The sequence below is a fragment of the Gavia stellata genome, chromosome 1, assembly GCF_030936135.1.
Source record: "Gavia stellata isolate bGavSte3 chromosome 1, bGavSte3.hap2, whole genome shotgun sequence".
Taxonomy (NCBI): domain Eukaryota; kingdom Metazoa; phylum Chordata; class Aves; order Gaviiformes; family Gaviidae; genus Gavia; species Gavia stellata.
In genome coordinates this window covers 99,679,519-99,696,203 of record NC_082594.1, presented here as the reverse complement: position 1 = coordinate 99,696,203, position 16,685 = coordinate 99,679,519, and the positions used below count along the sequence as shown (strand labels likewise).

Here is a 16,685-nt window from a genome sequence, read left to right as displayed (position 1 = left end):
AGAAAGGCACGAAGATACCAAGGCCTTGTCCATTAAGTTTACCATTGTGACAAGCTGTCCTGGAGTTCATGCCATCAAACTCTAAACCTGGAAGTCCAGCTTGCAATACTGGGCAGGCATATCCAGCCATACCTCCAGTCAGCTGATCTGCACGGTGTACTACAGTCCACAAAGTATTTCCCAACCCCTATTGACCAGCTATGCCATTTATAGGAAAACTTTGCCTTTTTTTTATATATATATACAAAAACATGCTATATACTCTATAGCATATAAAATATAATATACATTACAGTACTATATATACTACATTTTATATATTAATATACTTTATGTAGCATATATGTATTATATACATTAAAACCCCCAAAGTTTCCACATAAATTGATTAGCTTATTAATTGTGTAATATATAGTTATATATATAGAGAATATATATTTATTTGAAAATAGATATTATACAAATATGTATGTGCCTATATGTATGTGTTTAAATAAAAACATGCATATACTCCAGCAGTACCTAACAATAACTTTTAAAAGTACAAACAAGTTTAGCTTCCTATTTACAGTTAACTATCAACCTCTACAAAAGAGCAATACATGCATCAGTTTGGCAAACCACAGTAAACTAGGCTGTGCCAATAGCAAATCTGTTGTTGCATCTATTGACTGTTGAGCAGAATAATGAGCTAGAAAGAGCATCTGCTAATCTAAAAATAAATGTGATGACCTCCAGTAATACCCCAAATTAGATTAAAGATTAGATAAACTGAAATAAAAAACAAATATTGTGGTTTACAGTAAACATTGACCAAAGCTAGCTATCAGTTCATATACAGGACAGCTAATATTTTAGCAAAACAACAGGGAGAGTAGCTCACAACGTAAAGAAAATTAAATACCCGAAAATTACTTGCCTATAAGGAACACTGTATAGGACAATGATATATTCCCCTTTCACATAAAAGAAGTCTCAAACTTGCCCTATGTCTTTAACCATCCTGGTTCTGTACATACTGGAAACATTAAGTTTTTTGCTAAGTTAAAAGTATGCTGAGCCCTCTTGGCAGATGACTGTGCAATGAGACCCAAACGATGCAAGTATCATTACTGTATTTTATTCTTGTTGACTTTTAAAAATCATATTTCACAGCCTTGTAGAAATTTAGTGATAGTCACTCTTGCCCCATACTTACCTTAAGTATTTCCTTTAGATGGGGTGTCTTCATTTGAGAATTTTAAAAGGGCATCAGCTTAAAAATTTTGGTAAAACAGAAAACCAACATTCTGTTATGCACGCATCCCAACATTTGCGTGGTTATACAGGGAAGGGGATGTTAAACATTTTGTACGAAGTAACATTGTTCCATAATAAATGAGCCCCCCCTTAAAGCAAAAAGGTGGATATTAAAGTAAAAAATATACTGTTTGTTTTCTTACTGATTCTCATTAAAATCTTTGGTAATGCTATTACGATCATTAAGCAAATGCAGCCCTTGGCAACTAACTGATAATACATGTTGATACTTCCCAATGTTTGGCACCAACTACACATGGAAAACCATGGTGAGTTTGTTTTTGTGATTAATAGTTTTACCTAATGGATGAACACTGATTACTAAAGAAGCTATGGCCAAACTAAAAAGATGAGAACTAACAAAAAAAAAGAAATAATCAAAAAAGTTCAAGAGACAAAACGTGAGTAAGAAGAGTTTTGCTCCAAGTTAGAGCTGGAAGCAAAATTAACATTCCACACCCATGGGCATAAAAAGGTACAATACAGCAGAAGCTACAATTTAACCAGAGTGTTAACGAATTGGCAAGAAGAGAAACCAGATTTTCATCAAGCTTTAAAACAATACAATATAAACAGTTAAAACACCCACATTACATTCAAAGGACAAGCTAAAGAGACCAAAAGCTCAGTGTTGGCTACCCAGTGTTACAGCTTCTGCATATTTCACAGGAAATGTTTACACAAAAAGCATAAGGAAAGTTTTTAGAATTAACCAGTCTTTTTTTCCCCTTAAAAGTGAAGTGTTAGACATGCTTGATAAGGGAAATGTTACCAATTGTCTACTCCAAAAGCTACGAATTCCCACTACATGAAGTATTTATACAAATACCTTCCCTTTTTGCCATATTAAAAGTTTCTTCAAATTTTCTCAAAAGTAATGGTACAAGTCTCCAACAAAAAAAAAAAACAAAAAGTTTTATATTTGACTCAGGAGTTTTGACATATAAAGCATATTCAAGTAAGACTTTCAATTCAATAAAGCTATTAAAAGATTCCCCCTCCCCCCCAATTTTCTTGAAAGTGACTATGGCAATGTAATTCTGACAAGTCTAGAGGACATTGCTAATGTTAAAATATTAAGAAATATTTTCAGTATGTTTAGCAGCTATAAATACTAAGATCTTTTTAGTACAAAAGAAATACGTATTCCTTGTGGAAAACTGTCAAGACAGATTCATCTTAAGAGACAATAATTTTCTTCAAGATTCTTAAACCACTGCATTACAAGTGTGTATCAAAGCCACTATCTGAGAGGGCACAAAAATGTGCAACAATCAAACTTACAAGGCTGTTAAAAACTTACTCAGTCTGGAAGAAAAAATATAATACATGCTGTCAAAAAAAAAAAATCCTTTCCCCCACGTTATTTTTCAGCAAGGCAGCATTCAGTTGACACTAAACACTGGAAAGAAAGCAGCTTTAACACAGAAAGATTTTACTCTTTTATAATGCAGTACTGAAGACAGCTCCTTCTTTTCTCAACTGCCAAATTAAGTGATGCAGAAGTAACTGAAAATATTGATAGGAATTTTTGCTCCAAAACATGACAGTCTTCAACTCTGATCAAATATTATGTGAGCCAGAAAAGTTTAATTCTGTTTTGTATGCTTGGTATAAAAACAACCAACCAACTCCCTTGAGCTTGAATACTGTTTTTTCTTTAATTGCCTTAAAGCCTTTTGGTAACTATTTGCGGGGCACTAAATTCCTGTAAACCCAAGTGTTAAGGTTAAACAATGCAGACTACTTTGTTTGAGGGAGGTGGGTGAGGAAGATCGCTGGGAAAGGTTAGTCTTTGCATCGTAATAATAAAACAAAAGCTATAAAATGAAGTCTTGAAAATAAAAAGAAATGCTAAGAAACGTAAAAGCATGTGCAACAGTTCACACAATACAATCCTGTATATTGAACATACTAATTTTCCTTTTTAGGATAACTGCAAGTCATGAGAGCTCTCAAAGCCTGAAGAATTTGCTTTACTCACTGTAAAGCATATTGACAACTTGCATTTGAAGAACGTTAGATATAGAAAAAGCTAATGATCCAACTGCATTTATTGCCACGTATGGGTATTCTCTCAAGTCAAGTCTTCTAAGAACACTTAAAATCTTTCACAAATCTTTTTTGGGGAAAAAAACAAAACCCAAACCCAAGAACCCCAACCACAGTTGAAATTCCTAAGTAGTTTTTAGAGGTTCATTATCTGGTCTCTGTGATTCAGTGACAGGTTTGGAAGGATTAGACCAAACACCCACCTCTGAACAATCTTCCAAACTCTAAGTCAGGACCAATTCCCTAGCAATATGAAGACACATAATGTACACAACCTGTTTCAATAAATCTTAGCATCATTCTGATAAGCTTAAAAAAACCCCAAAAAACCAAATCTCCAAATCATAATGTGTTAGCCAGCACACAGAAGCATTTGACTGACAGACAAAATTATAGGAAAAAAGCCAAAAAGCAAAGAACTAAACTTTTTGAAACAAGTGGAATGGTCAATCTTGCTTCTGCAACTATCTGGAAATTCTGCCCTTCAGTTGGCTGTTGTTAACTGCTTTACAGAGATCTTCTCACAGAATGTCTTATCAGTATGATAATGTAGTTAGAGCAATGACATAATGCTTCACTTAGATACAACATCCCTTAGACACCCATGAACCTAAGAAACTAAAGCAAGCAAGGAATAGGAGGGTCACCACTGTACCAGTAACAGCACCCCCCCCACCCCCCCACAACCTCCCCAAACCCTGTATGTTAAATCTGGGAAAAGCCAGACATGCATCAGAACACTACCAATGGAGCATCGAAGTGCCTCTCTGTCTTAAGGACACTACACATCACTGACAATAAAATCCAAAAGTCAAATCAAGTTACAGGTTCCAGTGTGCACCATAGAAGCAAGAATAATTACAACACCTTTCAATCAAATTAATTCGGAAAGACTATAAATTAAAATAAAGTTACTTCAACTGAAAGTAATGGTTGCAAGTCTGCTTTAGCACAGAAAATTTCAACAGAAAATTAAGATAATCTGAAGTAAGAACTATTACTTTACCCATAAAATCAAGGTAACAGAACTACAAACCAAAGGGTTTTCATTATTGAAATTCTCAAAACAAGAGCAGGCCAAAGGAGGAGAATGTACTGCTCCTTTTGAGATTTTCTGCTACCTTGAGCTACACACCATAGAACTTGTTCACAGCACCCTTTAGAATACTGCATAGTTTTATGCCAACGATTTTAAAGCCAGCGTTTCTGAAATTTAACTTGTCACAACACACACGCACAGCAATATTGCTTCAGAATAGCTATTTTAGCATTAGTTAATATATACTGCTACATAGATAAGCAAGTGCAAGTTAAATGGAGAAAGAACAATAACAACTTAATGACAAGCTTTTCATAGAGAAACGTATCTCCTGAATTGCACAGGAACATCCAGCATTTAGTCTGAATTCTAAACACCATAGAACACCACCAAACTGTAATAGTTTTCTCTCAGTGCTGTGTTTGATAAACTCCCAGTTCCAAACCTGTCTAGACTTCTAGACACTGTCATCATCATCATACCTTACAGTTCTCCTTCCCCCATTTATAGTTATTTTAGAACAAGGAACACTATTAAACTTTGTATAGCCCAAATCCTCCCAGTCATTATCCAGTCATTAATCTTATGCTGCCTCCTTCATCTAGTATCAAGAGTTAGATGCATTAACTTTAAAAATTTTACCTTTTCTAATGATTTTTGTTTTTCCTTTTCTCTTCCTCTTCTTTGTTTTTGAAGAAGTTTCACAATAATTACTGTTATTGGAATCTGTCTGAGATTCTGTATCAGAAGAGTGATTGAAGCTGGCACCAGGTCCAGATTTTGAACTCTCTGCAATTCTAGTTGGCACCAAGCTCTCTGAGACAAAACTTTTCCCATCCTCTCTGTCTTCTGTTTCAGATTCTGCTGTGTCCTCTAAATCACTCAAGACTTTTGCTTTTTTTAAAGGAGCAGCAAGCTGCAGACCAGTTGCTTTTCTGCCATTCCATCTATCTGATTCGGAATCCACTTCATCCTCAGAGTTGCTCACTGCAGGCTTATTATGTGCAGATGTTGACTGGTCAGAAACTTTTTGACTGCTCCCATCCTCTGAATTATGGCTTTTGGAGTCCTCCTCTGAAAAGTCTAGGGGGGGACTTTTCATTTTGGGAGATACAGAATGGACTGTCCCACGTAACTGTTTATGACCATTGCTTTGCCAGTTTTTCTGCTTCACCTGTGTGTCTGTCTCAGAATCCGAAGTTCCATTTTCAGATTCACTAACAAATTTCCTTCGTGCAGCAGATGAACCAGGCTGAGAAAGAATCTTCCTCTTCGTCAGCTGCTCTTCTATTTCTTTTTCACTTTCAGACTTTAAGCCTACATCATCCTCAGACCCTTCCAGTAACATTCGCCTTGCTGCAGCTGAGGCATTTCGGTGAGGCAGTTTTCTATTCTTGCATCCAATGCCAATACTTTCTGAGCTTGAAACCTCTTCCTCCACATCACTCATTAGCCTTAACTTATTAGCAGCCACAGCAGCACTTCTGCGTGGAGTTTTTCTATGTCTACCAGTACTATTACTGAGTGACTCAGATGTCACCAAAGTATTTTCAGAGTCACTTCCATATAACTTTTTCCTGACAGTTTTTCTTGTATTCCCATTCTCCTGAAGAAGTGTTCCTGGAAAGAAAGGAGAGCTTAATATTTTGAATATAAAATAGCAGCTTCTTAAGTCTCATCAAATCTGAACAGATTTAACCCACAGACATGACAAATGAAATATACTCCTAGTAATAGTTATGTACTTTTGTTGTCTGCCAAGAGAAATTATTTGGCTAGGTCATAAATTTCATATTCATTCTAGTTTTGTGAAAATTAGAACTTTATGAATTATTGCTTTTACTTTCATTATGATACAAAATGTTGCAAGACATTCCCTCTCACTATGCTCTTGGTTTCTGCCCTCCTCCCCCCTAAGTACTGAAAAAAAAACTTTATAAAAGTTGAGTCTAGTATTTTGAGTTTCAGAACTACCACCAATCAAAAAGTTATCTTACCTATACAACAATTTAAAAAATACTAATTACATTTAGTTATATACACACACACAATTGTGATATTTGCTGTTCACAAGAAAACTACTCAAATCTTACCTATTTGTTTTCTCTGAGCAGCTCGATTTCTAGTTATCCTGCGATTGCCGTTCTTTCTTCTACATACACCATTGTGTAGTGGAGGTGACACGAGAGCCACAGAGCTTTCTTTGCTGTCTTCTGAGCTACTTGTAGAGGATGAAGATGAAGAGGAAGTAGATGAAGAAACCAAAGAACCTTCTATTTCACTTTCTGTTAAAAAAAAAAATTGTCAATTAGAATTCTAAACATACAGTTAGCTGCGAGTTAAGAGCTACATTTTGCTGATCCAGGAAAACTTCCTGAAAATTTCCTCATGATATTATCTTACAATAAACTATTATGCCTTCATGTCTTACATGTATGAAATTGATAGCTCTACAAAATATACCACTCCATATTTATACAGTGTTCAGTGGTAGGAAGCTTATTTAACCTGCATTTAAGTTTTAAGTGAAATAACACAGCTGTTTCCAAATAACATAACTGAGAGAAAAGCATATTAAAAAACAACACAAAACATATTCTGACAGATCTCTTACCAGGACTTGCATTCTTATTCTTTGAAAGAAGCTGAATTTTAGTCACGGTGAGGTGTAGGGGAAGAAGGAAAAGACAGGAAGGCTTTTATGTCTCAGGGAACTTCTGTCATTTGCTAATTTTGGATGACAATTTTTATGTAACATATGCAGGTGTGTAACCTGTATTTTATATAGTACCATTTATCAAATATACCACACTTTCCTCTCAAGTAAGAGACATTCATTCACTACAACCACTTTCCTAGAACAGCTACCTGAAATGAAGAAATTCTATCATTTTATTTGGTAAGACTTAAGAGCATCACATAACCATGTAGTTAGCAGGTCGACTTTTTTTTTTATCATCAGTCTTACTCAATTCAGCTTTGCTGCTAATCCTCATATAAAAGCTGCAAAAAAATACCATCCACTTGACTGCAAAATGGATATATGACCAAGACAGCTCTGCCTCTAAGAAGCAAACTATCCTATTGACAGATTTCTGCTTAGGTACAAGCTTTTTCATTAACAAAAGTTAAGTAAACTTACTGCATTTTATGGAATTTTAAAGCAGAAATTTCTATGTTTAGTACACAGATCTTTTTATAACATTCAATAGTGTAGTAAGTGTCCAAAATTCATTAAAATACACAAAATTCTGTATTACACAAAAGCAAAACTGCATAGAAATCTTGTCTAAAAAAATTTCACATGAAAAAATGCAAACATCGTTTAACAATTTAGAATGCAATTGCAAATTATGGCAATTATAAAGGAAAGGAAACCTTAGTGTCAATTCATAGATAAGACCAAGATGAAAATCTTCATCTGAAACAGATTCCATTTCTGACCTGATGATAATGCAGAACAATTTGTTAGTGTTGTGGATCTAGCTTTTCCATTCCTTTCAAAGGATGCCAGGCATGCAGAATCAGAAGATTCACCAGAGGAACTACGGTTGTAACTGCTAGCATTCATTTTATGGCTTGAAACACAGGCGGCTCTACTTGAGGTAGGTTGAGAAAAAGAATCTTCCTGCTCAGATTCAATTTTTGCCTGAGACTTTAATGGTTTCTGCTTCAAATTTCTAGTGAAAGGGGAAAGAAGTAAAAGCAACACAGGTTGTAAAACTATGAGAAATCGTGGCAATAACGTATTTTTACAATATTTCTCTCTGAAAACTTAAGTAACTGTATGCCATACAATTTTAGATTTATGACATGGTAGTTAGATTTGTGAGCTAACATGATGTGGGACAATTTTAACTTTGACAAGGATAAGCATTAAATACTTTCATTAAAATAATAGTCTGTACTCCTAGTGAAGTCATACAAGAGGAGACATTCTTTCTCTGGTCTGAGAAACAAAGAGGTTAATACTGAATGCCTTCTAGAAAGCAATGTCCTCTTACTGTTTACCAGGAAATTGCAACAGCCATCTCAATTTCTGTTGAATTCCCAATCTCTTGTTAATTGCACACAACAAACTAAGCGGTATGCATACTAACATTATTCCACAATAAACTGAGTTCCAAAGACATAAAGAAGGTGTATCTTTAGAGAAAGTTTACTGTCTAAAATAAAATGCAAGTTTGTAGAGAAACTCACTGATTTGATTCTTCCTTACTATACAAGCTACAAGTGCTATACGCAGTCCTAGTAAGTCACTTATTTTCACATTTAGAACTACTATTTATTTAGAACTACTATTTTGTCAGTTGCTTCCTTGGCACACAACATGTATATGTTGTTTTTGCTATCCAAACACTCTCCCAAAAAGCCCCAAACTTCAGTCCTGCTGAGCACCACTGACTTGTAACCAAGTCACATACAATTTTTCAGATACAAGCAGAAGTGTTATTTCAAAGGAAAATTTCTGCCTATCCTGATGTATGTTTCTTTATTCCTCTGGGAAGGAATGAGAACCCAAGGAATACTACCAGCAAAGCTTAAAGCTCATTGCCAGGTATGGCTGTAGCGTAATCCAACAAACAATCCACTGAAATTTTAAGAGAAGAAAGCCAAACATAGCAAAGAAATGTTTGTTTGTTTGTTTTTTTAAAACTCTTATTCCTATCCTTTTACTGCCAGAGAAGAAAGGCTGGACAGTAGCAGGAAGGTGTAAGCTCAGTTTCAACTATTTACAATGTTTAGCTTTTGTATTTTGTCTCACTTCATCCCATATGTAAATTAAGAACACGAGTTAATCATGTCAACCAGCAGTTGTATCAAAAGCCTGTTTTCCTTCAAAAGAGAAAAGGCATATCTAGCTACCAACAGAATGCTACAGTAAGTGAAAATGCCTGTAAATTCCATAGGACTTTCTTCTGTAAACATGAGAAAACATGTAATACATGCAGCTTTCTAATCTTTGTAATATACACAGCAAGTAAATCTTTGTTTCATTCCTCATTATTTCAGTCAGATTAAATATTGGTCTTCTAACTGAAATATTTTTAAATAAGCAAAGCACCCAACCTTTTCTACTCTTCAGTCTCTTTGCTGTTTCACAGCCAGTTTTATGCTACAAAAAACCCAGGCTCTTTTTTTGCATGCCTTTCCTACTGCAAGAGAATTAATGATAAAACAACGCACTGGAGCTAGCTAACCACTTAATAAAACAATTGTTTTCTTCTTCATAGACTAAATATGACAGTCAATATGAATATTAGTCAGCTGTGATATATCTCTATATCTTCATAATTTGTTACCTGAGCATTTTGGTAGGATGCTGCACTGAGCTTTGATTATGAAATCTTCTAGTATACCTCTGGTTTCTTCGTAGTTTTTCATTCTGTTTCTGACCATTTTTGAAATCAGAAACAATTCTTCTTATCTTCTCTTCAAATAGTGCTGACAATCTCAAGGTCATACTATAAATCTAGGTAAGGAAGTGGCTTATATTAAAAACAGAACCTTTCATCCAAGAATAACATTTCTAAAATTAAAAACTGTACAGAAGAGAAATAGAAAAAGCATGACACACAATCCTATGTAACATTATATAAACAAGAAATGAACATATTAAATGTTTTTGTCATGCTTCTCCCCACTATCTATCCAACCAGCAGCTTTATCAAAAGTAGTGATAAACAAACCAATTCCAAAATAATACCTCATTTCATTAAGACAAGCATAAAACCCCCAATATTAACAGCTACCTTTGACTTTTTGTTTGGAGTATAAGATTTTGCATTACTGAATATTAGTCTTATATCTTTGCACAGTTCCATTGGAGTGTCATAATTTCCAGCTTCCAGAGTTTCTTTCACCGTACCAAAGTCCATTGGAGTGTCTATAATATGTCTGTAATCCTAGATAAAACATATGAAAAAAAGATTCAAGAAGGTATAAAGGAAAAACAACACTTTTGAATTTTATTTCTGTAATTTAAGGGTAGCTAAGATGACCACAGAGTATCTTAACCACCAGCTGAAAACAGAAGCACCTACCACAGCAGACAGCAACGCTTCTGCTGACACTAGTTGATTTAGAGTCTCCATTACATTATCCCATACAAACCCTTGCTCATTTTCAAGGTGGTATTCAGAATTTCTGAAGGATCATGAGTTGATACAATGTCACATGCTTGCATATGCGGATTTCCAGCTTCAATTCCCCTGAGTTTCCTCAATAAAAACTACCGGGTAACAATAACATCCAAGTCAACTTTTTATTGTTAATCAAAATGAGAAATAAGACTGCTGTAAATCATCATGTAATCCTTTCCCTAATGCATTTTACTATGAGAAACAAACTGACTGGTTAAAAAAAAAAACAAAAAAAAAAACCCAAAACCAAACAAAAAACTCAAACAAACAAACCCCCCAAAAACACCAAATCAAAACACCTCTATCTTTTTCTCCTGTTAATGAGTTTTAGAGATCCTCAAGATCTTTTTAAAACCTGAAGCGAGACTCAAACTCAAGATGTGAAGTCCATAGGAAAACAGTTGCATGCTTGTTAAGAAGGTTTTTTTCCTTGAAAGTTTGTTGGGTTTTTAAACAAAAAAAAGACCAAAGAGTTGGCAAGTATACCATGAACAGCTAAGAGAAAAAGAAGGAACAAATCAAGTTCATAGCTCAGGCTCAGTAAACAAGTTTTGTAGATTGTCCCTCAAGAAACTAGTTTTAATTAAGAATATACAGATTTATCTAAAATTATTTCCCTATGAAGCAAGCAAAAAGATGTGAGTGGTTTCAAACCATATTTAAGGTATCAGGATATTTGTAGACACCACCACTGCTCTACAATTGTTTTGTGTCCTGTGTCAATATTTTGATGGATGTTCTCTTGATGCAGTAGAGCATACACCTCATAGTTCTAAGCACAGAGCAAAGCAAATTTCTTTCAATGGTTTGGAACTAAAACCATAAAGAGAACAAATAGCTCCAAGAGCAATGTGGAAATCTTATTATGATACCAAATGCTAAGAAAAAAACCCCAAATAGTATTTATATCTTACAAGGTTAATAAGAACAACTTACAGGATATTGATCCAAATCAACAGGCTGCCTGAAAGGTTCAGAATCTTCACACTGGAAAATTAAGTTCACCAGTTCCATACACTGATTCTTCCAACTGTTTTCATCATAGCCAGTTTTCATGCTTTTTCCTTTTTTTAAGCCCCGTCCCTTGGGGAAAAAAATTAGAAAAAAGCATTACTGAAATACAGCAAGAAAAACTAAACCTGGTAATTGGTCTGTAATTGTTTCTGTAACAGAAAAATGCACTTCCCAACATATTGTTTTATAACAACAGGGCAACATACTACTAGCAGATTTTTTCCTGATCTTTATTTATAAACTCTAACAAATTATACAGCTTTCTTTCACTATCTTTCAAGTATTTTTTTATACTAAATAACTAAGGCACGCAAAAAATATACCTTCTGATACCAAATTCTCAAAGATTTGAATAATATCCATCACTCAAGTATTATCTTCCAAGCATCGCAGCTGAATAATGCTTTTATTTCAGTATCATACAGATATCTGAAAACTGTTACACTGAACAGCACCCGCATCAAACTCATAAGTCCTAGACAACTATACAGAATGAGCACAGAAGCACTGAAACAGCAAAGACCTATTTAAGCAAAGCTTTTACTTCCTTAATACCATTGGAAAAATTCTGTTCTGTGATTTTTATAAAATCATGCATTACTCCCACAGATGGTCAGTAAGTCTGTTAACCAATTTTTCCTGCCAGACCTGATTTGGGTGTATATGGTAAAGATTAGCCAACTCACTTTTCTTCTTCTATACGATGTTCTCGGAAGACATTTTTCATCATCCTGCACAAAATAAAATCAATCATCTTAAAAATTATGTATGAAAAAACAGACAATGGGTGCTCAAAGTGTCATTAGATTTAATACTGTGGTAAAAATACATTTGTATTCTAATTTCTCTCAGTAAGATGGAAGATGAGCATATTAAAAAATACAACACAGCATTTGAAAGACTTGAAATGCAAGATCCTAGATACTACCACTGAAGAGTCCTGACTCCAACTCTTGTCCTTAATACAAAGGTAAAGCAACCACCAGAAATTGCAATGAGAAGATACCCATCAGTTTTGAACCTCAATGACTAAAGATTATCAGTAATCCAATTCACTGATAATAAACGTCATAAAACTTTCTGATTTTTGCTTGTCCTGAGTTTAGGAAAACACATCTTGTGATCAAGCTACTTTTGGTAAAAAGAAAAACCTTATAATGTGGAAGTACTAAGGTGGTGCTGAAGCAGCATGATAAAAAACTGAAATGGCTCAATGTAATTTCTTCCCTACATATTAACCTGCAAGGGAGAGCAGCTACTTTACAACTTTACAAAGTCTTGCTAGTAAATGCCAAATTAGAAAACAAAATGTGAAAAAGGCATCAGTTTGGGCAGTTTGGGGTACCCTATTAATAAACATACAGCACTGCAGATAGCATTCACTGCATAACAACAGTGCATATTTACCTCTATCAGATTTAAGATAAATGCACTTTATCAAATTCTCAATTAGGCATGCAAATCTGAGGCACGACTCATGTTGTGGAATACAGAGAAACTGACAGCCAAAGCGTCACTGCCATAGTTACACAACTTGTCAGCTTTTAGCATTTTTGACTATACGAATGACAATTTTGAGCTTAGACATAACCAGATGCATATAATTAAAAATACAATGAAAGACAGCTATTCATGTACTCCTGAAATATGTATATTGCATTACTGCACATTAACATGCTTCAGAAATACAGTACCACTCACAAAACACAGAAGAATTGTTCTAGTTGATGGTACACAGTCACAGTACAAAATACATGTTTGTTATACTTCTTAACGAATATTGACAACTCAAAATGATTTTAATAAAGCATCTTCTCAAATAATTCCCCGCATTCATAATACATTCCATGTTTATATTAGCTATGTGAATGTATAAATACACACAAATGTCTCTATAAAAATAATTAAGCCATTTTACCAAAAATATTTGAAGGCTTGTGGTATTTTCTTACCACCATACATTATTGGAATTATCCACAAAAAAAATCTTACCAGATCAGCATCAAGACAATCTTGTTCATCATCTGTTGTGCTACACAGTTCAAAAATGTTTGTACAGTCCTGATCACTGTAATGCAATTAAATCTGTTACTGGAATAGCAAAAACATAGCTATCATTTCCTACATTAAAGTCGGCCACAACCGAAAGCTACACATAAACTGGAAGACAGTAACTAAGAATTAAATGAAATATAATATTATCAAAGTAATGTTACATCTGAAAAACTGCTATACTGTGCATTTCAGAAGAAGTGAGGGGAGAAGGGTGAAATTCGCATTAGGTATTTAAAAGGGGCCCTTCACGCCTGATCTGCCTGCAGGAAGACTGCCTACACTAACTGCTTTCACAAATAAACCTCTCAACCGAACTAAGTCAGCCAAGCTGCAACAGGAACTTCTACACATGTGCTAGATGGCACAGAACTTATTTTATAGGTTGAGCTACTTTGACGTCAAGTGACATTTTGATACTATAAATACCAATGAATGCTACTAAGGGAAAAAGTTAAAATGTCTCTATGCTGAACATTTAAGTATTTCCCCGGTTAAGATAATACTCAAAAAGAATTATCCAACTGTCCTGCAGTGCATTGAAAAATAGTAAGAAATCCAAAGAAGGAGGATTCGCAACAAAGGGTTATTAAGATGCTTACAGTCTCCCACTGTTTGAAAGCACAAGTATTCAAGCACTATTTAGATTAAAATGCCACTTACTTGATAAACTTTAAGAGCTGGGTAGTGATCTTTTTTGCAGCTCTAGCAATAGCACTCCCAGGTTCATTGAAGGTCCTAGCATTGCTTTCAATATATCTTACTTCCCAAACCAATGCAGAGATTCTCCTTAAAATTAAAAAACATTGCACCTTTAATACTAAGCTGAAAAGCTTAAAAACTGCAAAAATTGTATCTTAGTAATTTTCTTTCCACATTAGATTAAGATAGACATCCTTTGTTTTAAGTCTCATTAGACCTGTCAAACTTCTCATTCACATGGAAAACTGAAGTATGTGTGTATGTATATGTATACACACAGACACACACTCACTCAAGGAAGCAATACCAAAAATGCACATCTTTGCTCACTCATTTTCCAACTCATTATTGATAATTCATCTTCAGAAAGTCTGTGAAATTCTAGCACGCTTTGGTTTCATTCTTAAAATTCAGTTAATACAACTAGCCAAGTAAGGACTAGCATTTGTTACCACTAAATTATAAATATCACTGAAATAATCCTAAGGATTGTGGATTCCTTGGATTCTTTAAAAACACTTGCGTTTTTTAAAAAGCTTACATTTGACCTTATTCAAAAAGGAGGGAAAAAAAGTACTATTTAACCACCACTGTAAACTGTAACATTTATTCTGAAAACATCAGAGGTTGCTTGTCACAAAGCCCTGTCAAACGGAACAGAAGTTGTGTAGTAACTTTGTAATTCTTAACTAATAAACACAAGGCACAAGCAATTAAAAAAAAAGAGAGTGGTAAGAAGCTAGTCTAATTACATTTTTAAAGACATCTCAGCTATCATGTTCTTTTCTGTCTGCCCTCAAATACCTTGCTTTGAGACCAACTGACTGGTCAAAGCAGTGCCCTCTGTAGGACGACAGATTTGTAGAAACTGCTACAAATTAAAATTGTTACTTCATAGAAATGAACCAGCACAACAATGTAATTTCATTTCTGTCATTCATTTTTCCAGTTCCTTATAATTGTGAAGCAAAGATACCCCAAGTTTGCAGCTCGTCACCTACAGAATTTCAAACTATTTCCCAAGACATTATTTCAGCCTTATGTAGGAGGAAAACAACTATTAATATCTCTTCACTGTATTTACAGACACACTGAATGCAAGTCCAGATGAAGAACACCCTTAAATTTCTTTTAGAGCTATGAATGCACAGCACATCAAGCAAATCAGAACTTTATCATCACTACACTTCAGTTTTTTCCCCTCTTTCTCTACCGTAAGTTTTTATCATTTAAAACGCCGGTGATAATATTTAACATTTCACCTCTGTGTTCAAGCCCATTTCTGAAACATGTAAGCGTTTAAGAGCTTAACCCTCTTCAAGTTCAAAGTAACTGAAGTACAGCACTTCAAAATCTGAATTAAGTCTTCAGCACTGAAGTAACCTCAATTTTGAAAAATATTTACTGAATTCAAATAGCAAATTTCTCAAAGAAAGCATGTCAGTACATACTGTAACTCTGAAAACAGTACCAATATAGGTGGAAATCAATTTCCTTAAGAACTGAGAAACTTAATAAAAATGAATATAATGTTGCAGTTACCAAGCATCAGAGCCCTGCTACAAAACACTAGTAATGCTGAATTCAGGTACTGGACTACTGGTTTTCAGCATGTTTGTAAAAAGGATGATCGCTCTTCTTACTAAAAAAAGTTTAGATCTTCTCACAATGGAAAAATTCAAGGCCATGCTCTCCCTTGTTTCCACTGCTAGTACTAACCTGTAAAATCGATTAGCCAGTCTTGTCCGAATAGTGTTCAGGTCTGTCGGATAAGCAATCACGGTACAGTACTTGGGATATGTACACAGGTCAACTGGACCAGCAAAAGCTGCTGAAATGTCTGTTAAGAAACAGCAAGATTAATTAAACTATTTTCAGGCTCGCATGAATATGACAATTGAGCCAGGTGTTCCAATTGCTATGTATAACTGTTCTTGATAAAACCAATGATGTATAAAAATATAAAAATCTCAGTACAGACACAGAAAGAACTGCACAGAAAATGTATGAACATTTACGGTACTTTATCATAGGGAATTTTTAAAGGATGCCATGGATATTCCAGGTACCTGTTTATAAATGTAACGTTAGGAGAAAACTACTTAAAGCTTAGATTACATGCTTACCAAGAGTCAGAAGCTGATCAATACCACTGATAATCCGTTCACATGCTTCATCACGAGATCTCATCCCCCACTCCCCTTCTTCGGGTTTGTACAGTAGCTTCTCCACCTCTTCAAAAGTCACAGAAACACTAGCTCCTAATTCTTCAGGCTGATCAACTGAAGAGTGATAGTAAATAGGAAAGGGTAAGAAGTGAGAACACAAAGTAACAAAATAAATTGTTCAGTACTCATGCTTATTAAATACTCATATACTCATAA

At 34.7% G+C, this 16,685-nt stretch overlaps 1 protein-coding gene across 1 annotated transcript in view; it reads right to left on the bottom strand.

Moving 5' to 3' along the window:
* The window catches only part of BRWD1 (bromodomain and WD repeat domain containing 1), a 60,523-nt gene that overhangs the window by 4,495 nt on the left and 39,343 nt on the right, over nt 1-16,685 (bottom strand). Inside the window, exons 30-40 of the mRNA XM_059825957.1 lie at nt 16,428-16,583; nt 16,021-16,141; nt 14,263-14,388; nt 13,540-13,615; nt 12,234-12,278; nt 11,470-11,616; nt 10,144-10,296; nt 9,694-9,863; nt 7,835-8,070; nt 6,484-6,675; nt 5,033-6,010 (exon numbers count right to left, since the gene is read on the bottom strand). Of these exons, the coding sequence (XP_059681940.1) occupies nt 5,033-6,010; nt 6,484-6,675; nt 7,835-8,070; nt 9,694-9,863; nt 10,144-10,296; nt 11,470-11,616; nt 12,234-12,278; nt 13,540-13,615; nt 14,263-14,388; nt 16,021-16,141; nt 16,428-16,583 (2,400 nt within the window). The remainder of the gene's footprint in view (nt 1-5,032; nt 6,011-6,483; nt 6,676-7,834; nt 8,071-9,693; nt 9,864-10,143; nt 10,297-11,469; nt 11,617-12,233; nt 12,279-13,539; nt 13,616-14,262; nt 14,389-16,020; nt 16,142-16,427; nt 16,584-16,685) is intronic.